Source organism: Schistocerca cancellata, chromosome 7 (genome assembly GCF_023864275.1).
Source record: "Schistocerca cancellata isolate TAMUIC-IGC-003103 chromosome 7, iqSchCanc2.1, whole genome shotgun sequence".
In the NCBI taxonomy this organism is placed as follows: domain Eukaryota; kingdom Metazoa; phylum Arthropoda; class Insecta; order Orthoptera; family Acrididae; genus Schistocerca; species Schistocerca cancellata.
The window spans coordinates 341,310,767-341,338,635 of NC_064632.1; the positions used below are offsets into that span (position 1 = coordinate 341,310,767).

General features: G+C 39.5%; 1 protein-coding gene and 1 long non-coding RNA gene across 3 annotated transcripts in view; both read right to left on the reverse strand.

The window, feature by feature from the left end:
- Nucleotides 1-17,036, reverse strand: part of LOC126092553 (uncharacterized) — a 63,211-nt gene extending 46,175 nt beyond the window's left edge. The window contains exon 1 of the long non-coding RNA XR_007521354.1: nucleotides 16,953-17,036. This is a non-coding gene — a long non-coding RNA (uncharacterized LOC126092553). The remainder of the gene's footprint in view (nucleotides 1-16,952) is intronic.
- Nucleotides 1-26,317, reverse strand: part of LOC126092551 (5'-AMP-activated protein kinase subunit beta-1) — a 72,492-nt gene extending 46,175 nt beyond the window's left edge. The window contains exons 1-3 of one of the 2 annotated variants that reach the window (XM_049908211.1): nucleotides 26,059-26,317; nucleotides 11,491-11,695; nucleotides 8,137-8,300 (exon numbers count right to left, since the gene is read on the reverse strand). In XM_049908211.1, coding sequence (XP_049764168.1) covers nucleotides 8,137-8,300; nucleotides 11,491-11,676 — 350 coding nt within the window. In that variant the 5' untranslated portion in view covers nucleotides 11,677-11,695; nucleotides 26,059-26,317. The remainder of the gene's footprint in view (nucleotides 1-8,136; nucleotides 8,301-11,490; nucleotides 11,696-26,058) is intronic. The other variant, XM_049908210.1, reaches the window with a different exon arrangement.
- Between the last annotated feature and the right edge of the window lie 1,552 nt (nucleotides 26,318-27,869).

The following is a 27,869-nucleotide window of genomic DNA, read 5'->3' on the forward strand; positions in this document are numbered from 1 at the left end:
AACTGGTACAGAAAGATGGAGCACAGGTCCAGTGTGGCAGTAATGGTGTAAAGTAAACAGGAATGACAGGGAAATGGGCAAAATAGGTGTTGATGGTTATGGGAGGAGATGGATAAGGGAAAATATATGTAAAAAATATGTAATGACACACACAAACATGCACAGATACACATAAATATGCACAGTTACACAAAAATATACACGAATATGTAAAAATGCACAAAAATGTGTGAAACCACGTAAAAATATGCACAAATACATTAAAAACATACAGAAACATGGGGAAAAGGAATGGTTGTGGTATGGCAGTGTGTGCGTGTTGTGATAAGGGAAGAGAGAGGAAAGGTTGGTCAGTTGGTTGGGGGGAGGAGACCAAACAGCGAGGTCACTGGTCCCATCGGATTAGGAAAGGATGGGGAAGGAAATCGGCTGTAGCCTTTCAAAGGACCCATCCCGCAAATTTGACTGAAGTGATTTAGGGAAATCACAAAAAAACCTAAATCAGGATGGCCAGACACAGGTTTGAACCATCGTCTTCCCGAACGCAAATCCAGTGTGCAAAGGGGAGGGGCGATGTGTTGGGTTGAGGATTAAAAGTTCCTGTAGCACAGGCAGGTGTGGAAAATAAGATGCTAAAGTTAAGTCACAATGAGTATGAAGTGTGATCAATAAATACAATTATAGCTATCAGAGGAAAGAATCTGGGGCATTAGATGCAGCAACAATCCATGCGGTCATGAAACCTGTGTGCGGATGTTCATTGTTACAGTGTGGCTCAGAAATAGATGGGGTATAATAAAGTTCTGATTAATCACCAACTTCCATACAATATCTCTAGATGAAAAATAAATGTGATTCTTATGCATTTTTCTTTTTTATACATGTACGGTCAGTGAGCACCCATTCCTCTTTTGGTATTGAGCAGCTCAAATTACATACAACTCTCTCTCTCTCTCTCTCTCTCTCTCTCTCTCTTTCTCTTTTTCATGCAACAGAACCAAATGGGGTCAGGTGGGGGTGGAGCACAAAGAAACCAAGCAAGAAAGAAAGAAAAAAAGGAAGAAAGTCTACCTTGAAAAAACCATCCTAATGTTCTCTCATCTTGGAAAGTAGATAACGAAAATTATTATTTTCTTTTCCTGGAGTCTGTTAATGCAATTTTCACTGATGAAACCACTCTACAATGCCTCTGCTGCCCAACTCCTTTGTACTGATGCTCCTGCTTAGACTTAAAGTAGCAACAAAACCTTTCCCATATATTAATGTTCTGGTCTACAGTGGCATAACTTGGGCAGACACACAAAAACAGAATGTACTACATCCTTTAACTTAACAGCTCCATCTTCAGCATAGCATGATTATGTACACACTAGACAAGGACTAAATGCAGCTTAAAATAAAACTGACCATAATTCATCAATCCAAGAAGAAATTGTACAGGTTGTTACACTGGTAAACCACTTTTGAACTGCAACTGGTCATAGATTTTTAAGATGTAGAGTAAAAATACAAATCTAGGAAGAAACAGATTATCTGGTATAAAGTCAGAAACGTAGCTTACGAGATTTTATCTAAAAATAGGAAAGTGAAACACATTAAATTAAGTGACAAATTTAGCATTCTGAGAATGAAGGGTATAAAGACATAGACAGAATTGTTTGCTTTTGTTTTCAAGGACTGTTGTTTAACTTAACCGTGTATGCTCAACTAATGTAACTTCATATCAATATGAATAATCAGGTATGACAGCATAAAAAATACTGCAGAACACATATGAGAGGTTAGACTTCCAACAAAAACCACTAGAAAATTTGGAAAGATGAGAACACAGATGCTTGAAAATATGATTTTTGATTAGAATACACTTTATCAAGTGCTGTTGAACCTTCAGCTAATCTTCAGTCTATGGCTCTTAGATCATTCAGGATATGTTTGTGATACTATTCCAGTAAGAAGTTATTTACTAATTTCTTTTAAGTATTGATTTCATATTTACTGGAAATGAAAAGCAATATGTGTTCATAACACTAAAGAAATGAGCTCTCCCATAATCACTGGTAATTTGTATTTGTGTGTGTTGTGAGTTTCATCCATGTGCCTCTCTATGGCTCTTAAAAGTTTAGCATTCGCACAAGTATCATGCAGTTACCACACCTTATAATGCAAAGAAAAGCCAAAGTTGTCTTACAGCCATCTGATGAAATAATTCCTTTTTCTCCATCCAAGCTTTTAAAGAAAACTACAGTATGAATCATATTAAAGAAGTATAAAACTTAAATCATTGTGTAAGAAAGGTGGAAATTAGTAATATGTGTGTACACACAAGTGCAGATGTTCTACTCCAAACTGGCATAAAATGTTCTAAAATGTGAAGTAGTGGGTTGTGGAATTTTTGGAAGCAAGTGGAATGCTTAATAGGTCACAGAGGGTAGAGCACATGAGATAGTGCACACGCTCCCATGCGCACATCTGAGCGTGTCTGGATTAGGGATGGGGCCGTGGGGGGAGGGGCGCAGTATCATACGAATACCAGTAGGAACAAATATGGTAAAAATGGCTGCCGAGGTCATATAACAAGGAGGAGTAAGACCTACAGAATTACACTCATTCTCTCCCAACCTCACTCACAGTCACCCATACAATCACATTATCACACATCCCTTAAGATAACATACAACAGTTGAAATGTTTTGAAACTTTCCCTCACAAAACTGGTTCCACAAAAACACATATCCGTGGCACAGGCATCTCTGTACGATCTCCATTCCCTCCACAAAATACTGTTACTATGCAATCCCCACTACATACATATCAACACCCAAACTGAAATCCCCACACTACAACACGTAGAAGAACATTCCAAACACCAACTCCACAAGTTATCCAGTCTACTGACATCCTACTCCCACCTCGGGGCACAATTGCCCAACCACCCATCCTACCCACAGTGTTCTTAATCGACAACTCCCAGACCCTGCCTAGCTAACCTTTTCAACCTCCTAAACATCCTCCTAAACCCCTACCAACACTCCACAAAATCCAGAGCTGAAAATCCTAGAATACTGTTGTTAACCTTTCCACCAAACTCCTCAACCCCACAGAGGTTTCAGTCCTATTCAAAGGCCTCACATTCAGACACACTCCCAGGTTCAACCATGTTGGACTTCTGAAAGAGCTACTCTCCTTCTCCCATTCCCTTCAGTGGAAACACTTCTTTGCCACCAACCTCTCCAACCAAAGCCAATCCAATCCAATCCAATCCAATCCAATCCCAACACTGAACCCTGCCTGTCCCAATTCATACCACCATCCAGCCGTGACCCTCCCACACTCCCGCCTAACCATTTCCTGCCCACCTCCCAGGAATTCCTAACTTCCAATCTGGCTTCACCAGCCTTTCCCAGGTACCTCCCTAAGAACAAAAACTTTTCAACAGAAGAAAGTACTGCCCTGCAAAACCTAAAAACGTACCTTGACCTGATCATCCTCCCGGCAGACAAAGGTTCCAACACAGTTTTGATGAACCAAAATGACTACCAGGCAGAGGGTCTCCGTCAGTTGTCCGGTACCTCCACCTACAAGCTTTGCCAAAGGGACCCCATCACAGAAGTCCAACAAACTCCAATACCTGCTGAAATCCTTAAGCTGTTCCCAGAATCTCTCCCCTGAACCCATCTCCCTAGCCACTCTAACATCAAGCCACACACCCACTTTCTACATGCTCCCCAAAGTCCACAAACCTATCTATCATGGGCACCCCACTGTGGCTAATTACAGTGCCACCACCAAAACAATCTCAGCCCTTGTTGATCAACATCTCCAACCAATTGTCCAAAACCTATTCTCCCACATTAAAGATCCAACCACTTCTTGCATGGGCTCTCCGACATCCCCCACATCCTTACCTCCCATATCCCTACTCATCACAGTTGATGCAACCTCCCTATACACCAACATCCCTCATGCCCATGGCCTTCCCACAATATAACACTAACTTTCCAATGACCTGCAGATTCCAAACCCTCCACTTCATTCCTTGAACAACTTATCAACTACATCCTAACCCATAACTACTTCATCTTTGAAGGGAAGGTATACAAACAAATACAAGGCACAGGCATGAGCACCCACATGGCACCCTCCTATGCCAACCTCTTTGTGGGCCACCTAGAGAAATTATTCCTAGCTTCCCAAAGCCCCAAACCCCTGGTCTGGTTCAGGTTTATTGATGACATCTTTATAATCAGGACCCAAGGCCAGGACATCTTATCCTCATACCTCCACAACCTTAGCACCTTCTCTCCCATCCAATTCATCTGGTCCTCCTCCACCCATCATGCCACCTTCCTAGAGGTTGATATACTCCTCTCAGATACCTCCTTTCACACCTCAATCCACATCCAACCCGCCAATCACTAGCAGCACCTTCAGTTTGACAGCTGCCACTCCTTCCACACCAAAAAATCCCTCCCATACAGCCTGGCCACCCACGGTAGATGCATCTGCAGTGATGAGAACTCCCTCGCCCAGTATGCTGAAGGCCTTACAAAGGCCTTTGCAGACAGGCAATACTCTACAGGACTAATTCTGATCCTCACAGCCATCCAAAGAACCAACCTCAAAGAAGTGACCCTCTTGTCACCCAATACAACATACAACCCCAGGCTGTAACGACTGAACCACATCCCTCATCATGGCTTAAGATTATCTATCATCATGCCCTGAAATGAGGGACGTTCTACCCATGGTACTTTCAATCCTTCAGGGAGTTGTGTTCCGCCACCCACCCAACATCCACTACATCCTAGTCCATCCCTATGGCACTCCCACCATCAATCCCCAGCCACATGGATCATATCCCTGTGGAAGACCCAGATGCAAGGCCTGACCATTCTACCCACCCTGCAGAACCTACTCCAGTCCAGTCACAGGCTTTTCCTACCCTATCAGAGGGTGAGTAATCTGTGAAAGCAGGCATGTTATATACCATCTCTGCTGCAACCACTGTACAGTGTTTTACATTAGAATGACAACCAGCCAACTGTCAACTAGAATGAATGGACACTGCCAAACTGTTGCCACAAACAAGGTGTACCAATCTGTGGCACAACAAGCAAGATTTCAATGGCTGCTTCACAAACAGTCCCATCCGGATGGATGCTTCCCACCACCACCAGCTTTTCTGTGTCTACACATCAGCTAGTTGTACGCTGTTATCTCATGTCTATGAAATTGCTTCTCCTGTGTGTGTGTGTGGGGGGGGGGGGGGGGGGGGGGGATACCCACACACATGCGTGCATGTTTACCCTACAAGCTTGAAAAAGGAAGTGCATTCTGAAAACTACCAAATTGCTGTACCTTGTGTTTGTTTACCTATTGACGACACAGCACTTCTGCCCTTCAGTGAGTTGTCTCCTTTATTCCTAAATAATTCGTAATTCTCAATCAGAACTTTCTGTACTTAATTAAAATACAAGTAACACAAGACGAAAACTAAATTAACTACATGGGGAAGTATGACTGGCTGATCACTCGCAAAGAACATGGAGGACCTAGTCACTTTAATCACACATTAAAAACGCCTCCCTAAAAATTTAAGGGCTGGTTTGGACATTTCACACCTCTTTAAAAGTTGTATAACATTTGTTTTGTCATCAGTTAAAATATGAGGCAAATCTATCAATAAATGAGCTGCTGTCCTCTAGTCTGAATATAAAAGATACACTACTAAAATCTGAGTCCCCATGATCTGTATGCTACAAGCACTAAACACTGGAGAGTTCTCTTGCCGTAGCAAGGAGCCAAGTGTCCTAGGTCTGTGTCCTACGCAAAGACGAGTGAAAAGGACCTCATCCTGCCTGCATAACAGGAAGGAAGTATGCCACAGCTAAGCTGTGGACTTTGCTAGCTGTAACTTATCGTCTGTCAGTTCCAGCCACTCTTCTTCCCACTGATGCACGAGTGTGTTCCTCAATAGCAAGATGATAGCATATAGTGGGGTGTCACAGAATTATGACAGAGATAACACTGATATTTAAGGGACATGTTCTTGTGACACTACATACAAAATGGATGATGGGAAACTCAACATAACTGAGTTTTTATTGTATTAACATACAAATTTTCAAACAAACAATGAACTGGACATATAAGGTCAAAACAGTTATTATTATTATTTTTTCTTTACTTTCTCAGACGTTAAGTCTGGTTAAAAATGGAAAGTGACGCGGACCTTGATCAAGCGTCACTTCCTTTTAACTGTATGGTATATGTTATATTGCATTTAGGAACTTTCGGGTAATTGAACATGTATCAATAATTACGGATTTCTGTAATTGTATATATAAGTTTGGATGTAGATGTATTGCATTGATGTACTGGTGGATATTGTGTGGTATGACGCCTGTTGTTGATAGTATAATTGGTATAATGTCAACTTTATCCTGATGCCACATGTCCTTGACTTCCTCAGCCAGTTGGATGTATTTTTCAATCTTTTCTCCTGTTTTCTTTTGTATATTTGTTGTATTTGGTATGGATATTTCGATTAGTTGAGTTAATTTCTTCTTTTTATTGGTGAGTATGATGTCAGGTTTGTTATGTGGTGTTGTTTTATCTGTTATAATGGTTCTGTTCCAGTATAATTTGTATTCATCATTCTCCAGTACATTTTGTGGTGCATACTTGTATGTGGGAACGTGTTGTTTTATAAGTTTATGTTGTAAGGCAAGCTGTTGATGTATTATTTTTGCTACATTGTCATGTCTTCTGGGGTATTCTGTATTTGCTAGTATTGTACATCCACTTGTGATGTGATCTACCGTTTCTATTTGGTGTTTGCAAAGTCTGCATTTATCTGTTGTGGTGTTGGGATCTTTAATAATATGCTTGCTGTAATATCTGGTGTTTATTGTTTGATCCTGTATTGCAATCATGAATCCTTCCGTCTCACTGTATATATTGCCTTTTCTTAGCCATGTGTTGGATGCGTCTTAATCGATGTGTGGCTGTGTTAGATGATACGGGTGCTTGCCATGTAGTGTTTTCTTTTTCCAATTTACTTTCTTCATATCTGTTGGATGTTATGTGATCTAGAGGGTTGTAGAAGTGGTTATGAAATTGCAGTGGTGTAGCCGATGTATTTATATGAGTGATTGCTTTGTGTATTTTGCTAGTTTCTGCTCGTTCTAGAAAGAATTTTCTTAAACTGTTTACCTGTCCATAATGTAGGTTTTTTATGTCAATGAATCCCCTTCCTCCTTCCTTTCTGCTTAATGTGAATCTTTCTGTTGCTGAATGTATGTGATGTATTCTATATTTGTGGCACTGTGAACGTGTAAGTGTATTGAGTGCTTCTAGGTCTGTGTCACTCCATTTCACTACTACAAATGAGTAGGTCAATATTGGTATAGCGTAATTATTTATAGCTTTTGTCTTGTTTCTTGCTGTCAATTCTGTTTTCAGTATTTTTGTTAGTCTTTGTCTATATTTTTCTTTTAGTTCTTCTTTAATATTTGTATTATCTATTCCTATTTTTTGTCTGTATCCTAGATATTTATAGGCATCTGTTTTTTCCATCGCTTCTATGCAGTCGCTGTGGTTATCCAATATGTAATCTTCTTGTTTAGTGTGTTTTCCCTTGACTATGCTATTTTTCTTACATTTGTCTGTTCCAAAAGCCATATTTATATCATTGCTGAATACTTCTGTTATCTTTAGTAATTGGTTGAGTTGTTGATTTGTTGCTGCCAGTAGTTTTAGATCATCCATGTATAGCAAGTGTGTGATTTTGTTTGGGTATGTTCCAGTAATATTGTATCCATAATTTGTATTATTTAGCATGTTGGATAGTGGGTTCAGAGCAAGGCAGAACCAGAAAGGACTTAATGAGTCTCCTTGGTATATTCCACGCTTAATCTGTATTGGCTGTGATGTGATATTATTAGAATTTGTTTGGATACTAAGTGTGGTTTTCCAGTTTTTCATTACTATGTTTAGGTACTGTATCAATTTAGGATCCACTTTGTATATTTCCAATATTTGTAGTAATGGGGTACACTATCAAAAGCTTTTTGGTAATCAATGTATGTGTATTATTATTATTATTTATTATTTAAAGAACTTAATGTAAATCACCTTTTGACCATGGGAAGAGCCTTCCAATTAGAGAAAGTACCACTGATAAAAACCTGCTTTCCACCACCCTCCCACTTGAATACTGTTGGCAATGTTTTGTCATCAACCTTGGTGCTGCCTTCAGAAACTGTTGCAGATCGTTGCCGTGGAGCTCCAAGTTCTTCCTACAACAAAAATTGACACTAAATAGTGATGAAATAACATACAATTTTTGTGAGTAACAGATACACTAAGTATCTGATTATATATCATGCATGCCACAACAGCAACTTATTTAAGACAATTCCTTATGAAAATCTGCTCTCTCTGTGCTTGCAAGCAATAAATTTGGGAAATGTTTATTACATTTTACTGCAGATTTATATAAAAGAAATCCATTGTTGTAAATGGTCAAAATATAGCCACATTTTCGCTGAGGAAATTTATACTATTTGTAAACCTGCAGCCATGTTACACATCCTAATGAACCAGCACAAACTGCTGACCACTAGTAGTGCAACATCAGGAACACTAGCAAATGACAGAATTTTACTTATTGCACATATACAGTATACTAGGAAGAATACAAGATTAAACGTGTATTTGGTTTTGTGATGTGTGGCATGCAAAATTTAGTAAAAATAGTTGCCAAGTAGAGCAGCAGCAATGGTTCTAACTCAGCTGAGCATTGAGTCAAACTGATCTCTGATGACAGATATGGATTCGTCATTCCATGCTGTTGCAACTCTGTGCCATTTCATCAGTCACAGTGGCCTGTGAATGGTAGTGCACCAGTCTCTTAGCAATACATAACCAGATATTTTCAATGTGTGAGAGATACAGAATATAGTTTCTAGGACAATATAATCTGTTTAACATTACTTGGTAGTTGAAGTCTGGCACTTGCTGCTGTGGTGCTGCCACATTGGCCGCCAGCTACCGCTTGGCGACAGGTAACACACAAATATGGCAAGGCACTTCACAAATGCTGTTAATGTGTAACACAGACCAATGTTGGATGTGGCTGCCACAACGTATGTCAGAAATGTGAGATGCTCTGTTGACAGGTGATTTTAAGTGACAAGTGACTGAATTGTAGCAGGGGATGCATTATGTAGTCTTGAATTTAGACTCATGTCCTAAGCTAACCACAACTTCTTGATATGTAATGTATCTGAGAAAGCAGTGGTCAACAGTCTCCGGCAGAACTAAAATCATAATCGCTTTGTTCACAGCGATTAAAGCTAACCTCTAAGAGCAAACTCAAGACAGGAAAAGTTCAGTTTCAGCACTAAAAGATAACTGTAATTTCTTGCTATCACTGATTATCTGAAACTATCCTCTCACTGGCTACACAAGCTGCTGTATTATAGGCGACACAGGCAGATTCCAGACGAAAAAAGAATGACAGGCAGGAAAAGAAGAGCAAATAAAATAGTTAATACGACGATGAAACTGACATGGCAAAGAATTTTAAATAAAAAAATTACATTAAAACCAATTGACAAAAATGATAATCAAACTCTTTTGATTAGATTCAGAAAAAAAAAAAAATTCATGACATTTGATGAGCTTCAAGCCCATGACCTACACATCTTGGCAGGTTAATATGCCAACCATGTTAACCATTGAGGTAAAGTACAATGCTGAGTTAAGTTATAATTTTGACTGACAACCCAACTGCATTGATGAACTGCAGCCTCCAAAAGCTTGGTTTCATACAATGACATGTAAAACTTATCTAATGTAAACTGATCAGTGTGATGATGATGATAGCATATGCAATGCTGATTTGTGTCTTGCGCAGAAGTAGCCAGTAGTGTTTAGTCAGTGCTATGTATGAAACGTGTGTATTTCATTAGCACTGTGTGTGTGTGTGTGTGTGTGTGTGTGTGTGTGTGTGTGTGTGTGTGTGTGTTTGTGTTTGTGTTTGTGTGTGTGGAGGGGGGGGGGGTTTATCATGTATGATTAAATACAAAATAAAAGTGCCAGACCCACAATTTGAGAACCAAACACATCAACAAAGAATGTCAGACAAGGTACTGGAAGTGAACATGTCAACTGTTGTGGCAGTTTGGCAATGGCAAACAGTTCTGGCATGATGCTGAACACACTGATTGGAGAAAACCAGCTCCGACGCGTGAACTGTCAACCACCAAATAATTTTAATCAGACTATAGTGTGGCCCATTCTCATGTACTTCTCGAGTGTTGGGATCTGCACCAGGTCAGAATGAAGGAAGACATCAAAGCAATTCAGAGGTGGGCTGCTAGATTTGTTACTGGTTGATTTGAATAACACATTAATAATATGGAGTTGCTTCAGCAACTCAAATGGGAATCCCTGCTAATGATGACAGGAGCAAGGGTCACTACATTCGTAGTGTGCGGGTATGTACAAAATTAGGGTCTGATGGGAGGTGTGCTAGAGTACCGCGTACAGCTGTGATGACCACTGTGTCTGGGTGGCACAATAGACAGCACATCTGCCTAGTAAACAGGAGACCTGGGTTTGATACTGGTCTGGCACAAATTCTCATCCTTACCCAATGCCCACGTGCAGCAATGTCTGTAATTCCTTTGTGTGTGTATCTGATAATGTTCATTCATTCTCAGAGCCTCCACACACACACACACACACACACACACACACACACACACACACACGTACACACACACACACGTACAATGTGATTCTGTACAAAATACAAAGAACTGGGACTCATCTCAAAACATAATATTGTGCCACTCTTGTGTCTAGAGATTTGTTGTAGAGCACACCACATCCTAACAACCCTCTCAGCAACAGAATATGCAACAACACTCACCATTCTTACAGCTTGTTAATCTCCAGACATAATCCCTACAGATACTTGTCTTGTTGCAAAAAAGCCTACAAGTATTTTCTCACTTGAGGTATATGGGCTGTAGAAACTTGCACAGCCAGACAAACAATTCACCTGTCCTCTTGGGCACTGTTTGCATGGAGCTGTTGAGAGCTTCATGGCATTGAGTATGGCTCTCCTGAACTAATCGATTCCATCTTCACAAGATAGGAATGGGATCTTAACCAATATGAGCAGCCATAACTGTACCATTGTCTTATCTATAGAATGTAGATGCGTTACTCTTCCTACTTTGTGAGGTTCTGCTGAAATACTATTCATGTAAATATCCAAGCATGTAGTACACTTCATGTCAATTTGATGTTTGCTGCATGTTGCCTTCATGGTGTTGGAGATTTTAATGGCCAGCAGTGTTTGAACAGCAGAATATGAATAAAAGAGGGTAAGAGGAAGAAGATGCAATCCTATCATACAACACCTTGTCAGTTATATTTATCTGGTGCCCAAATCAAAAAGAAAGCTCCACTTACCTGCTCTGACGGTGGCTTTTCCTTAGTATAATAGGGTTCTTCTTCTTCATTGGACGACTGGAAGACAAGTTTTGTGTTAGGTTTCTTGTCAAAGACAAATGCTTGACTATCCTTTCCAGGAGAAGGAGGAGGGGCAAGCTCTCCTCCCTTGTGCCTCTCCCTCGCACTGCTTCCAGCATTTCCCATGTTGTAAGGAGATGTCCTACTTAAACAGAAAATGTAACAATAATTTTACATACTTGTCACTCACACTTTACTACATTCAGCAATGTGAACAACAGTACACAAATTTTTTATTCATGATGAACATGTAAGAAAAATATCTCCTAATATCAGGATGAAAGACTCTAATATGATGTTGTAAGGTCCTATGTGAAGAACAAATTATGGAAGGGGTAAATATAACACCAAGTAACTTAGGCACTGAGCATTCAACATATACACTAATAAAACTAAAATTATGCAATGTAGGCTTGGAAGTGTTGTATACTTCAGTCAAGACCTCCGAGGTGATTGGCCATGGTCGATGTGTAAAACTACATCCTGACATATCGCCTCCAACTCCAGGAGACATTTTTGGAGGTAAACTGGCAACTGCTATTACAGCTCAAGGAGAGCCCCCACATTTACAGAGCAACATAGAGGGCACCGCCATTAGTCACCAGATGCCATCTGTATGATTATTTCTGGCTAGTGGCATTCTTCTCTATTACTTTTAACTGATTGTTGTTCTGTTGGTGCAAAGTCAACATCTGTATCTTACCTAACTTCAAATTTTCCTTTCTATTAAAATTATTATTAACGTTCCTTTCTATTAAAATTATTATTAACATGTATATAAATCTCTACAGTCTTTCTATACATGCACACATGATTATATATTGTCTTCACTAAAACAGCCATCTCACCAAACTTTATTTCATGGTTTCAATCTCAGAAAATATGTTCTGCTACTGCTGATTTGTCACCATACTCACAAATCAGCAGTACAAAAACAGTGAGACTGACATTTTAACAAAGACAGTGCATAATCATGCACACAAGTATAGAGCAGCCATACAGATCTCTCTCTCTCTCTCTCTCTCTCTCTCTCTCTCTCTCTCTCTCTCTCTCACTCACACACACACACACACACACACACACACACACACACACACACACACACACACACACACACACACACACTCTAAAAATAATATTAATAGAAAAGAAGGGTTTATGTTAGATAAAACACGGATGTTGACTTTGCACCAACACAACGACTGTCTATTACTTATAATCAACCATGATGAAGGCAGCCCAAGATAACCATGCAATCAGCATTGAATGACATATGGAGGGGCCTCCTATGTTGCTCTACAAATGTGGGAGGGTGGGGAGGGGGCACTTTCAAGCAACTGCAGTTGCTGTTTTACTTCCAAAGGTGTCAGCGATCAGTTTTATACACCGTTCACAGCCTATCAGCCTGTATGTTTTAATTGAAGTCACTGGAATCGTAGAGAGAGAAAGAAAGAGAGAGAGAGAGAGAGAGAGAGAGAGAGAGAGAGAGAGAGAGAGAGAGAGAGAGATATTTAGGGCTAACAATGTATACAGTCTGACAGCTTAGCAATGATTTCAGTTTTATTTCTGAGCATGTCAGCCACTCAATGTCTCAACAATATGGTGAGTACTAAGTTTCACTCATTCCATTAGTAGAATGAAAGGCATGACAGACATGTCCACACTGTGCACTTAGATGCAGAATACCAAAGTTTGTAAGCACACTGTTTGCAAATGATGCGGCTACGAACTGAGAGCAATTGGAAGAATGCTTATTCCCATAATTCCAAGTGCCTTGTTTTATTTTTTTATGCCAGTCACCAAATACTCTCATCCTATGTACACTAAAAACATCTAGCTTGACCTCACATCACACCATTATTGTATGTATTTCTCACCACCAAATGTACTTCTGATAATTGTAATCACTAGATAACATTTATCTTTTTTACTTTTGTGCGTTTTTATCATCCAGTGATTTATGGTCATTATTTTGTGAAGTTAGTGTATTTGGTTGGGGTTTAAGGGACCAAACAGCAAGGTCATCAGTCCCTTGTTTCAAATGTGGTCCATTCCGATAGTGTGACATCTCAGAAATATCAGAACAATAAAAGGGATAAAGCTAAAAAATGTAAAAGGGCAGTCATGTTGTCAATGGTAAAAACAAAATGAGGTAAGTCACCAAGAGAGCGAACCCAACGCTATGCTGAAGCAGCAGAGGCAAGACCACCTGCGACGTAAAAGGTGCAACCGCTAGAATGTAGAAGTACGTACGGGAAAAGGAGACTAACCAATCCTTTAAAAAAAATGATAAAAACAGAGTAAAAGGGGAAGAAAAGAGGATCTCAGTCAGGGAGGGGAGTCGGGAATCTCTAAACACGGCTTACAGTGGGAGATACCCCAACACTCACCGCCCTGCCCCAACACCAGAGAGAGATTAAAAACCTTAAAACTGAAAATAAAAACCACTTTCCCGGAGGAAGCCGAGGACCAGGTCGACTATTCAGGAATCGTCAGCCAACGTCAAAGGTAAAGTGCGGGGGAGTCTGTACCTAGCACGCAGAGCCAAAAGAAGGGGAAGTTAGTGTAGCTGCCATTAACATCCTGATGTTCAGAGAAAGTCTTTCCCCAAGTTATTCCACTGAATGCGCGTAAGCTTCTATGGATGATGTCAGTTTGAACAATATGCTTCAGGCAGAACTTTCCAGATATTGGTTCGGCTATGCACCACAGACTCCTGCACCCTATGATAAATCTCACTATCTTGTCTTTTCCAAAGAGCCCCAATTCTATCATTGATTTATTTTTACTTTTTTGTGCATGCTAATGTATGTAAGGATTTTGGGTAAAGGTGTTTGGTCTTGAGTCGCCACTCTAAATGTTGTCTCTACTCACTTCCCAACCATGACAATTACATTGCCATTCATTCCCAGTCTAGTCCCAGTATCCTATTCAGTATACTTCACCCATCATTTTGTTTTGGATAATTATGTTATTATTCTCCCTTCTCTACCTCTCTATTAAATTAAAGCTAGTGACACAGGTTTTTTCTCTGTTCTTGCAAATGTTTCAAATCTCATGATAAATTTGGCTGCCTTTCGAGCAGGCCTTAAATCTGTAGACTCGGAAAGAAAGTGGAATGGGGTATTTGCAGAAGTTAGATGGAGATGTTCTGGGAAGAGTAACCTTCCCACATTATCTTGCACAGCTGTTAGCAATGTTTGACTATGTCTAAAATATTATAGGTGCAGGTAACAAATCATAAGCATTTATCATGGCTGAATGTCATGAGTGGTAACATTTGAACTGTTCACATAAATGTGGACATTTGACTATCCAAGTATGAAAAAAAAAAAATCAACAAACAATTTTTAAATCATCTTGAGGAAGAGTCTGGGGCACTGTTAAACAAAATTTTACTCCAGAATGAAACAAAGGCATCTACTATGTCCTGGAGAATAACAGAAAAATGTGGAGTGCAGTTGTAGTGGAAAAGTTGCATCAGTTAACAGCATGTTTTAACAGAAAAAGTTGTTGTAACTGTGTTTTGCATTCATGTGTGTTACTCACTGAGTAACTTCAAAATAAACAGACAAAAAGAAGGAAGCTACTGCAAGATGATGGATAACATGGGAACTACGTTCGGCAATAAATTACGCCGGCAAGCCACTAACTATAATCTGTCTTCCCAAGACAATGTGCAATCACAAACAGTAGCTTTGATACAGAAACCAATCTAAATTTTCTGAATATCTTTTGAATGCCTGACTGTCATGCAGGGAGCACGGGTTTGATTCCCACCCAGGTTGGAGATTTTAACTGCTTGGGAACTGGGCGTTTTGTCCTAATCATTTCATCATCATCATCATCATCAATGTGCAAGTTGTCAGAGTGGTGTGAAATAAAAGGACTTGCACTAAACTGCCAAACAACCCTAGATAGTGTCTCCCGGCCAATAATGCCAAACAATCATCTCAGTTTTAGCCACCTTGTGGTCCTAACATAGCCCCACGCAAATTTCATGTTTCACTTCCTGAAGAACAACTGTTGAGTAAACAATTTAACAATTTTGTTAATTCTAAATCACAAATTTTTATGTTACAACCATTGTGACTGTATAATTAAAGTACAAAAAACAAACTGCCAATAGCAAACACTCACAATAACTGGCACTGTATCTGAATTATTTTCATATTAAAATTTCATTTTTCATTGCTGTTAGTCAAAACTAGCAATCCTCATTGACTGTAAACTTCACCCAATGTTGGAAGCTTTGTTTCTAAAACTCAATTTAGTTTACTGAAAGTACTAGAGGCCATTTTTACTCTTTTATTTACTTATTTTACTGTCCACTTTGTCATTGTCTTCAACTGTTCTAAATAAATAAAACTCATCAACTAGTTCTATCATTTCATTATCAATTTATCCAACATTCTTATGTTACACTTGTTACTCCTGATTTTCAAATTAGCTCTTAACTTTTTCACTCATCTTTTATCTGCATTACAGGCAAAAAATACAATGACATCTGCAAAACAAAGATCTTTAATGTGATTCCATTAATACACAGTCCTCCGCCATTTTCCCAGTGTAAGATCATATAAAGTTCCTCTGGGGTACGCAAGAACAGTTTTCAAGATCCGAAAACTCCTTGGCCAATTACTCTCAGTTCTGCACTTCCCTCTACATCCCAACACCAGTCAATTCCAACAGAAGCTGTATCTTTGACATATGTATGCTACATTTATTTATTTTCCACAGACAAACAGAAGAATCTTACACTGATGCAACACTTTATGAAAACATTTACTACATGTATTATATCTTGATTACTTATAAATAAGGTGGCACAAATAAGAAGATATTCAATTCCTCTAAAGGGAGTTTCTCAATACTATAAACACACATAAGGAAGGAACTCTTTCCATGCTGTTCCAAAGCGGCTTTCTTATAAGCTTTTTAAGTATCTGAGGGAGAGGGAGAATATTTAACAGGTAATTCAGTATGTAAAGGGTGATCATATTCTAGCCACCTTGGGAGATTGGAAAGTGGTGCCAAGGAAAGAAAAAGAAAAAAAGAGTTACGGGAGAATATGGATTTGATTGCAGGAACAAGGGAGGAGAAATACTAATTGAATTCTGTAATAACTTTTAGCTAGTGAAAGCTAATAAACTGTTCAAAAGTCACAAGAGGAGTAGGTACGCTTGGAAAAGGCCCAGAGGCATGGGAAGATAACAGCTAGATTCCATCGTGGTGAGAAGAGATTCCAAAATAAGATCAGCAAAAGAAAATTCCACTGACTTGATTTTGTTTAAAATTGATGTTGAAACACTACAATACATCCAACATACTGTCATTTTTCAACTACTCACCATAGTTTTTATCCACACAGGAGCCAAGTGATGTTAAGCTCTAAGACTCACTCTCTCTCTCTCTCTCTCTCTCTCTCTCTCTCTCTCTCTCTCTGTGTGTGTGTGTGTGTGTGTGTGTGTGTGTGTGTGTGTGTGTGGTGGGGGGGGGAATAAGTTTGCAGCGACATCAATAAATTCATTTAGAAGGAACTTCTGACTTATTTGACACAATCTTGTAGCAATAAAAGGGTATAATAATGTGAAACAACTGTTTATGTTGTCTGTTGACATCGATATTGCCCAATTTTGAGCCAACATGTTTCTCACAACCAAAATGGGTCTCAATGAAAAACTTGTGATATATCTTTCCTCTAATGAATGTCAGTGACTGGAAAGCAATCACAGAATCCACATTATTGGCAAGGCAGAGTAACGTGCTGATAAATATAAACATAACCTGAAATTAAACAGTAAAAAAAGCATAATTTTCTTTGAAAGTATGTTGTGCAAATTGTAAAAAAATTTCTATAATTGTAATGTGTAAATGGCGGAGGGTAGAAATTACTAACTCATTATGTTATAATGTCAAAAGTTGATTATTTTTGTTGTTACAACTCATGTCTGTACATTTCATAATAATAATAATAAAACAAAAACTTATTAATTAATTTACTACATGAATGTAAAAGGACTTGTTATACATCATTATGATTTATCATACAAATGGTCCATGGAGCATGAACCTAAATAACTAACTATTGTTTGGTTACTCTGAAATTACAGCCCGTAGTTGGACAGACGAAGTCACACATGCAAATCACAATGTCTCTACTTTCTTACTATCAGCAACTACTCAGCACCACAGACCAGTTAGAAGAAAAAACATTTTATATCATCAAGGTTCCATTAATGAAGGTTTTCTTCCTTTATACCGCTTCAACCACATCTTGCAGGAACACTCCTCTAGTAGTTTCTCCTACCAAAGTTGTCAATTCAAAACTCTGAGCAATTAAAACAAATTTGGCATTTTCATTCACTTGTATGTCGTTTTAGGTGCTGTGTGTGTTGGCTTTGCCCATTTCAATAAGAAATCCATCAATGCATTGTAAATCCTGCTACAGATGTAGCAAACACTGAAAATCAAAACAGTTCCTAGTCTGGTAGTCATCAAACACTGGGTTACTGTATTTCTGCAGAAGATCTATACGAATGATATACTGGACTTATCGAGGTCAATTAGCATACTTTTGCTTCTGCTACAGCCAAAGATAAATTTAGACACCAATAATATCTTGATTTGCCATTATACCCCAAAGAGTGAATAGTTTGTGGAATCAACGAGCCATCTATCTGGACAATATTAACAATATGATACTTTTACTGTAACTAATGAGCTGCAATAGGAAGAAACACTGACTTTCAAGTTTTGTTAGTTTTCACATCTATGAATCATTGCCAGAGGAAAGCAAGATAAAAGAGAAAGGGAGCAAGATCTTGCATTACAAGAGGATGTTGAAAATTAAGTGTACAGGTACGATAAGAAATGAGGAAGTCCTCCGTAGTTTTAGTAAGGAAAGGAAAATATGGAAAAACTCTGCCTAGAAGAAGGAACTAGTGTTAAGACATAAGCTAAGCTGTACAGGGCAAAAACTGTGTGGGCAGAGAGAAATAGCATATCAACAATATTAAGAAAAAGATTGCTACTCACTGTAAAGATGACACACTGAATTGCAGACAGGCACAACAACAATACTGTTACACACTGAGTTTTTGGCTTGAGCTTTCTTCAGCAAGGAAACACACACACATTCACACAAGAAAACACACCTAATGCACACATGACCACTTTCTCCAGTCACACCAGCCAGAATTCAACTGCACTGAATTGAAGCAGCAATCCAGAGTGGGGTGGGGAGGGGGTGTGTTAGCAGGGTATGGATTTGGGGGGGGGGGGGGGGGGGGAGAAGTCAACACTGTCTTGTGGAGTGTCCAAGGACTAATGGCAGTAGAATAGGGCTGCCAGGCACAACATCGAGGAGGAGGAGGGGGGAGGGGGATAATGGGGAGTGGAAATGGAGAGGACCAAAGAAAGGGAAAAGACTGGTGCATGTGGTGATAGAGAGCACTGCACAATGAGGGTGAGAGGACTTCAGTTTGGAGCAAGTGATAGGACAAAATGGTTCAAATGGCTCTGAGCACTATGGGACTTAACTTCTGAGGTCATCAGTCCCAGTGATAGGACACAGGGCACAATATGTAGGGTGGAGGGTGCGGGAACAGATCACTGTAGGTTGAGACCAGGACAACTTTGAGTGGAGAATGTGCTGTTAAGGATAACTCCCACCTGCACAGTTCAGAAAAGGTGGTGGTGGTGGTGGTGGTGGTGGTGGTGGTGGTGGCGGGGAGGAACCAGATGGCCCAAGTCTGGAAGCAGCCATTGAAATCAAGCATGTTATATTCATGCTGCATGTTGTGCCACAAGGTCCACTTTGCTCTTGGCCAGAGTTTGGCAGTGGCCTTTCATCCTGGTGGGCAGATGGTTAGGTTTGGGACTGATATAGGTGGGGACTAGGACGTCACGGTGGTTGAGTGGGCAGACACTATTTTAGGAGGGGTAGAATGGACATTAGGTAAGGTATCCTTCATTTCAGGGCATTACGATAGACAATCAAAGCCCTGAGAAAGGATGTGGTTCAGTTGTTCCAGTCCTGGGTGGTGATGAGGGCGCTCCTTTGTAGTTGTTTTTTCTGGGTGGTGGGAGGACTGTGGGTGTGTGGGGATATGGCACAGGAAATCTGTTTGCAGACTAGGTCTGAGGTATAGTGTGTTTCTGAGAAAGACTTTGTGACACATTCAGCATACTGCGCAAGGGAGTTCTTGTCACTGCAGATATGCTGTTCCCATGTGGCCAGGCTGTGTGGGAGGGATTTTTTGTGTGAAAGTAATGTCAGCTTTCAAAACATGGTTGGTTTAATGTGGACAGAGGTGTGTATAAAGCCATCAGAGAGGAGGATGTCAACGTACAGGAACGAGGCACACTGCGTTGAGGAGGACCAGTTGAAGCAGATGGGAGGAATGAGCATAGGTTGTCTTGGCCCTCAGTCCAAATCATGAAGATATTGTCAATGGACCTGGGCCAGGCTTTGGGTTTGGGAGGCTAGGAAGGTTTTCTCTAAATGGCCCATAAAAGGTTAACATATAAGGATGCAATGCAGGTGTCAATGGCTGTGCCGTTGATTTGTTTCTGTACGGAGAAATACTTGTGTGTTAACAAGGTGTGTGAGGAATGAGGCAGTGGGTTTATAATCTAAAGGATGTAGGAAGACATAGTGTTCAATAGTGGTCCCACAGGCATAAGGGATGATTGTGTAGAGGAATGTAGTGTCAACAGTGATGAGTAGGAATCCAGGAGGTTAAAGTAGTGGGAATGGTGGGGGGTCGGTGGAGGAAATGGTTGGTATCTTTGACGATGGAGACTAGATTTTGGGTAACTGGTTGGAGGTGCTGATCAATGAGGGCCAAAACTCTTTCAGTAGGAGCATAATAAGCAGCCACAATGGTGCATCCATGATTGTTGGGTTTGTGGATTTTGGGAAGCATGTAGAAGGTGGATATACGGGGAGTCTTAGAGGTGAGGAGGGAAATAGACTTGTTCTGGGAAGAGACTACGGCTTTGAGCGGGGATTGGAAATTATGTTGGACTTCCAGAATGGGATCACCATGGCAGAGTTTATGGGTGGAAGAGTCTAACAAATGGCAGAGGCATTCTGCCAGGTCTGTCACTGTGACTCATAACAACAGTGGTAAAACCCTTTATCTGCAAGTGGAATGGTTAGTTCAGGGCCCGTTTTGAGGTTGTGTGCGGTTGTCCTTCCCTCTGCTGAAAGGCTGATGTCCTTAGGAAGGGACATGGGGATGAGAACAAGTTGGAGGTAAGGAATTTCAGGAAGGTGTACAGGTAGTGGTTAGGTGGGAGGTGGGGAGATGAGGAAGGATCACAGTAGGATGGTGGATGGTGGATGGTGAACTAGGAGAGGCAGGGATCAATGCTGGGATTAGCTTGGCTTTGGTTGGAGGGATTGGTGGCAAAGGAGTGTTTCCATTGCAGGGATTGGGGAAAGGAGATAAGGCCTTTGACAAATCCTACATGGTTAAATTTTGGTATAGGCCTAAAGGTGAAGCCTGTGGATAGGACGGAAACTTCTGTGGGGCTGAGGACTTTGGGGGAAAGATTAACAACAGTGTTCTGGGATTGTTTCGACTCTGGATTTAGTTGGATGTTGGTAGGGAGTTTTGGGGGATAGGGCAAGTTGTAAAGGTCAGCTAGGCAGTCCAGCCTGGACTTTCCATTGTTAGAGATTACTATATAGCTCACAATAACTGATGATGTTGGGTGTAAGTGTTACTCTGAGATGAAGAACTGGCACAGGAGAAGGAAGTTGCTGCAAGCTGCATCAAACCTATCAGAAAATTAATGGAAGAAAAAGAAAAACCCACCAAATAGGTTTCGAACAAAAGATTAGCGTATAATCCTAAGCAACATTCACATTATGAGTGCTAGAACTTACGCTAAAATGAGATATTTTAACATTATTTCAAGGTTTGTTTTCAAAACTCAGCATTACATCTCCCTGATAATAAAAGAATCTACTGCAATTTACAAGATTGCAATAGATCAAAACCTTGCTGAAATAATACTACACATCTTCATTCTAATGTTAGATTACATAAATTTTCACTTGATGGATATCACAGAACCCATTACAATTTCAACTTTAACTGTACTATATGAACTTTCAGTTATTCCATGGAACCACTTGATCCTCATGCTGATGCATTAATGCACCAATTGTAAGACTATTTATGGTAAAAAATAAAACATAAGCACAATCAAGTTTACATAAGTGTGAAAAGTTCATGCACCTTCACCTTAAGAGGCTGAAATCTAAATTAATACAGAATCTTTTAACTATCTAAACTACATCCACTATGTTAAGGATTTAAGAATAAATGAAATAACTGAATGAAGAATTATTCAGTAGATTGAATTCCTGTGTAACTGTGGAGGACAACTAACCACCTACCAGATATGACATGTGCACAATGCACTTCCTCTTGTATAGAATGTAATATTTATTGTGTGAATGCTATCAGAAGAGGAGTTTCATTTACTTCAATTTATGAGTACGGTACTCTATTTCCCTTTCTACTTTTTAATCCATGGGGGTCCATTAAAACTTTGAGCAGACTTTCTTGGGATAGTTTGCACCTAGCTTCATGTGTCTGCCAGTTCAGTATATTCAGCATCTTCATGACTCCCCTTCAGGTAAAACAAACCTGTGGCTGTCCTTCTCTGTATATGTTCAATATTCCTGTTAGACCTGTATGGTATTGGTCCCATACATTTTAGCAACATTCTAGGATGAGTCACACGTGTGTTTCGTAAGTCATCTCCTTTGCAGACCGACTGGATTACCCAAGCATTCTACCAATTAACTGAAGTCTGGTACCTGCTTTACCAACAACTAAGCCTATGTGACGATTCCATTTTTTATTTTTTTTTATTTTTTTGTGTACTGCACAATTTTACATTTCTGATCACTTAAGGCAGGCTGTCAATCTTTGCATAACTTTGAAATCTTATCAAGCTGTGACTGAATATTTGTGCAACTTTTTTCATACAGTACATCATTACGGACAACCATACCATTTGCGGAAAGTCTGACAACGTTCTTGAACAGCAAGAGTCCCAGTACACTTCTCTGGGGAACACCTGCAGTTAACTCCATCTGTCAATGACTCGCCCTCCGTCTCATAACACACTGCATCCTCCCTACAAAGAAATCCTCACAAATTCCACTTGACACACTAAGTGATCACTTTTCAATAAAAATCATAGGTGTGGTAATGAGTCTAATGGTTTTCACAAATCAAAAAATAGTGCATGTGCTTGATTTCTGGCTTTTCATGTGAGAAAAGTGCAAAACATATTACTGACAATATTAATAGTAACCTCAGACTTTTTGCCAATGATGCAACTATCTATAATGAAGTATTGTAAGAAAGAAACTGATAAAATATTCAGTCAAATCTTGATAAGATTTCAAAGTGGTGCATAGATAGGCAACTTGCTTAAATGCTCAAAAATGTAAAACTGTGAGCTTCAGAAATGGAAAAAGCAAAGTATCCTGTAACTATAATGTCAATGAGTCATAGTTGGAATCGACCAACTGAAACTAATACCTGGGTGTAACACTTTGTAGTCATATGAAATGGAATGATCACATAGCCTCAGTTGTGGATGGAGCAAGTGTAGACTTATTTTATTGATAGAATACTGGGGAAGTGTAATTAGTCTACAATCAAGATTGCTCACAAATCACTCGTTCAATCCGTTCTAGAATACTGCTCAAGTGTGTGGGAGCCATACCAAATAAGACTAACAGAGGATATTGAACACACAGAGAGAGTGGCAGCATGAATGGTCACATTTGTTCGACCCATGGGAGAGTGTTACAGAGATTCTGAAGAAATAACCCCAAAAAAAATCTACTAATCAAGTTTCAAGAACAGGTTTTAAATGTACAAATCTAGGAATGTACTTCAACCCCCTACATATTGCTCACATAGGGATCGTGAGCAGCAATGACATGTCATGGCATGGAAGCAATGAGGCCTTGATAGGTCACTGGAGGGAGTTGGCATCACATCTGCACAACAAGTCACATAATTCCCATAAATTTTGTGGAGGGGATCAATGAGCTCTGACATCACGTCCAATCACATCCCATATGTGTTCGATCAGGATCTGATCTGGCATGTTGGGGAACAAGCACATCAACTGGAACTTGCTACTGTGTTCCCCAAACCACTCCATCACACTCCTGGCCTTGAGACGTGGCACATTATCCTGCCAAAAAACGCCACTGCAGTCAAGAAGCATTATCATAATGAAGGAGTTTACACATTCATGCCCTCCCGTCAGCACGATAGACCCTACAGAAAGTATCATTATTCATTCGACTGTGCAATGCTCTGCCACTGCACCAACGTCCAGTTCTGATGGTCAAGTGCACATTTCGGCCATGGTTGCCGATGTCATCAGCTGTGGAGGCCCATCGTTAGGAGTATTCTGTGCACTCTGTCTTCAGAAGCACTTGTAATCTGCCCAGACATTTAAGTCTGATGTTAGTTCCACCACAGTTCACTGCCTATTCTGTTTTACCAGTCTGGCCAGCCTACAGGACGACTGATTGCTGCACTTTATAAGTCACATACAGTCACTGAGTGCACCCACTTTCCGAATGGAAGGTAACCTGATGAAAATTCACATCTTCAAAATGGTATGTGCAGTGTCTACCAAACTAACAGATTAATAAGTTAGCAAAACACTAATAGATTATTTTTGGTTTCAGAGAAATGTAGGAACACAAGAGGCAATACTGAGCCTACAAATTATCTTAGAAGATAGGTTAAGGAAAGACAAACATACATTTGTAAAATTAGAGAAAGCTTTTGACTGGAATACTCTCTTAAAACTTGTACAGAAACCAGATGGTAGTTATGAGTCAAGGGGCATAAAGGGAAGCAGAGCTGAGAAGAGAGTGAGACAGGGTTGTACCCCATTCCCGATGTTATTCAACTGGTACATTGAAAAAGCAGAAAGAAAAAATTGGAGTGGAAATTATAGCTCAGGGAGAAGAAGTACAAACATTGAGTTTTGCCAATGACACTGCAATTCTGTCAGAGACAGTAAAGGACTTGGAAGATCAGTTGAATGGAATGGACAGTGTCTTGAAAGGAGAATATAAGACAAACATCAATGAAAGCAAGACAAAGATAATGGAGTGTAGTCAAATTAAATCAGGCGATACTGATGGGATTAGATTAGCAAATGACAAACATAAGGCAGTAGGTAGGTTTTGCTATTTGGACAGCAAAATAACTGATGATGGCCAAAGTAGAGAGGATATTAAATGCAGACTAGCAATAGCAACTACTGCTTTTTTGAAGAAAGAAATTTGTTAACACCTAATATAGACTTAAATGTTAGGAAGTCTTTTCTGAAGACATTTGCCTGGAGTGCAGCCATATATGAAATTGAATCTTGGATGATAAACAGTTTAGACAAGAGTAGAATAGAAGATTTGGAATGAGGTGCTGCAGAAGAATGCTAATAATTAAATGGGTAGATCACATAACTAATCAGGGAGTAATGAACAGAACATGAGATACAAGAAATCTATGACATAAGGCACAACTTGACTTAAAGAGGGGATCAGTTGATAGGACACTTTGAGACATCAAGGAATTGCCAATTCAGTGTGTGTGTGTGTGTGTGTGTGTGTGTGTGTGTGTGTGTGTGTGTGTGTGTGTGTGTGTGTGTGTGTGTGTGTGTGTGTGTGAAGGGAGATCAAAAAATGAATTAAGTAAGCAGATTCAGAAGGCTGCAGTAGTTATTTGGAGACGAAGAGCCTCGCACAGTACCATACAGTGTAGCATGGAGAGCTGCATCAAACCAGTCTTAGCACAGAAGACCACAACAAAAACAGCAGCAGCACCATGAAAACTATTCTTCTAAACGTGAGTCTCGGTTCTTCTCCAGAGCTAAATGTTTCGAGTTCCTCATTGAGACACAGGGCTACCAGTACTGCTTCTTTATCTAGTTTGCTGAACATACAGATTCTTCTGCCTGTTGCAGTTGCGTTTTTGTACGTTGGTACTAGCTGTTTCTACAGTACAGTAACAGAGGTGTTGTGGATACAGTAAACATGCTAAACCTCACGACCATATTTTTTCTGGTCTCTGAATTCTCTCAATAGTATCGGCACTCTTCATTATCTTTTTCTTGATCTATCTGCACTACTGTTATCATAAAACATTACGTTCCTTTACAAATACAGTAAGTTAGTCATTGGATATCACGACTCTTTTGCACTTCTTTTTGCTTGATAATATATTTCAGTTTAAGGCTGTTTAGAATCAATTTTTACGTGCGATTAAAAATCATGCAGAATGTAACGACTTTGTCAAGGTTCAATAATGAAATATAATGCTACTCTTACACGAGTTTTTCCTTTGTCAAATGATCAGAAACGCCTCCAACAGAAATTAACAAATCAAAACTATTTTAATAAATGTGGATACATGTGTGGTTCTAAAACGTAAGGAAACTCACTCTGTTTATGTCCTTTCGAAGATGTCAAGACCTTCTGATTGTCTTCGACGTTTTCACAGATGAAACGTCAAAACATTTTATGTCATTGTCAACACTTAAGAAGCACCCATTAATACGGCTCACGGCCAGATTTTAACGCTAGAACCACTTGCGCGCATTACGCCGTACACTACTTACAGCAGGTAACAAACACACAGGCGTATCAAACAGCTGACTTGAAATCGTAGCCTTGTAAAGCTGAGTATGCGAAAGATCTGCCATCTTCTGACCTAAGATTACTTTTTAATTTTTCTGATTTATTTGTTTAAAGAAAGAGAATTTAAATATCACAAAAGCTTAAATCTGGCAGGTTATATTACGTTCCCAACACAAAAATGATTTCAACTTAATTGATAGCCAGAGTTAACCGAGGAACGACATCCCAGATTAGCAAATCCTCAATTTGTGGATCATTTCTTTCAATTCATTAGTAATATATTTATCAATCAATCGGGTACAATCCATCCTTAAGACGTAGATGTTTGATGTCAGTTAAGATAGCAGTGTACTTTGGTTCATGGTTGAGACGTCTATACAAAACATCACGGGCGCAGACAGTTTGTAAGTTGGCATGACAGTGCGCGCAAATGTGATGGTGTTGTGTTGATCGCATTTATGTACATTTTCAATAACGCTATGTTTGTTATAGACATTTGAATTGACATGAAGGTTACTATTAAAAGTAAGACCTACGCTTTAATTTTAAAGTCGGTGATTATTTACCTAATAATGAACAAACATATCAAATGTTTACATTTGTGAAAGTCATGTGTCTTGTCATTAGCGACATTTATGAAATGAGATAATAAGTCATTCCTGGCTCGCAGTAACCCCAGTTGTCTGTAACATTACAGCTTAAAAAGCAACATTTATGTCTTTCTATGTCGCTTGGTTCAGACTCTGAATCAACTGTCAGATAAAGTAAAATCTTTATTTCTGCGAGCGCGGGACAGTTTTTCGAAAGGGAAAAAACAATACGACACAAATCGGGCTACATAGTAAATGTGGATTAAATAAGGTTTACGTTTCTTAGTCGTATTTATACTAATGTTCATTTATTTTCACTGGAATATTCGCTTTATGTGTGATAAAGGCCTTGCTACCCATAGCTTTATGGACAGTAGATAATACAACTTTAGAATTTTGTTGAAGTCATGACACAGCCATTATTACGGTTAATCAAAGTTTACCTTGACAAAACAATCTATTATTTCTTCAAATGTTGGAAAACTGTACAGTTCTATTTAGAAACGGTGTATTACCAAAACTCCTACTTCATAGACTTCTTCTGCAAACCACTGAAATGTACATAGCAAACGGTACTGAACCCTTGTACCAGATATTAATGCTTATTTCTGTTCCATTCAAGTAAGTCGCACCAGATGAAGAATTGATAATTATTTCCATCCCCACGACAATGAGTCTACTCTTGACATCATAGTCCCTTCTTAAGTTATATGGAGGAGGTTGTAGTATATTATCAGATTCCACAATAATTCTCTCTGGCACTTTTGAAGTAGGCTTCTGTCTTACCTACAAATGTTGGGGAGCTCAGGCTTTTCAGCATTTCAGTGACTCTCTCCAATGGAAAACAACATTTGTGCTGCCCTTGTATGTATACATTTAATATCTACTGTTAATCCTGTTTGGTATGGGTCCCAGTCACATGAGCAATACTGTGAGATGGATCAGATGTGTGTCTTGTAAACATTCTCCTTTGTGGGCTGACTGCAGTTTCCCAGTATCTTACCACTGAACTAAAGTCTTCTACA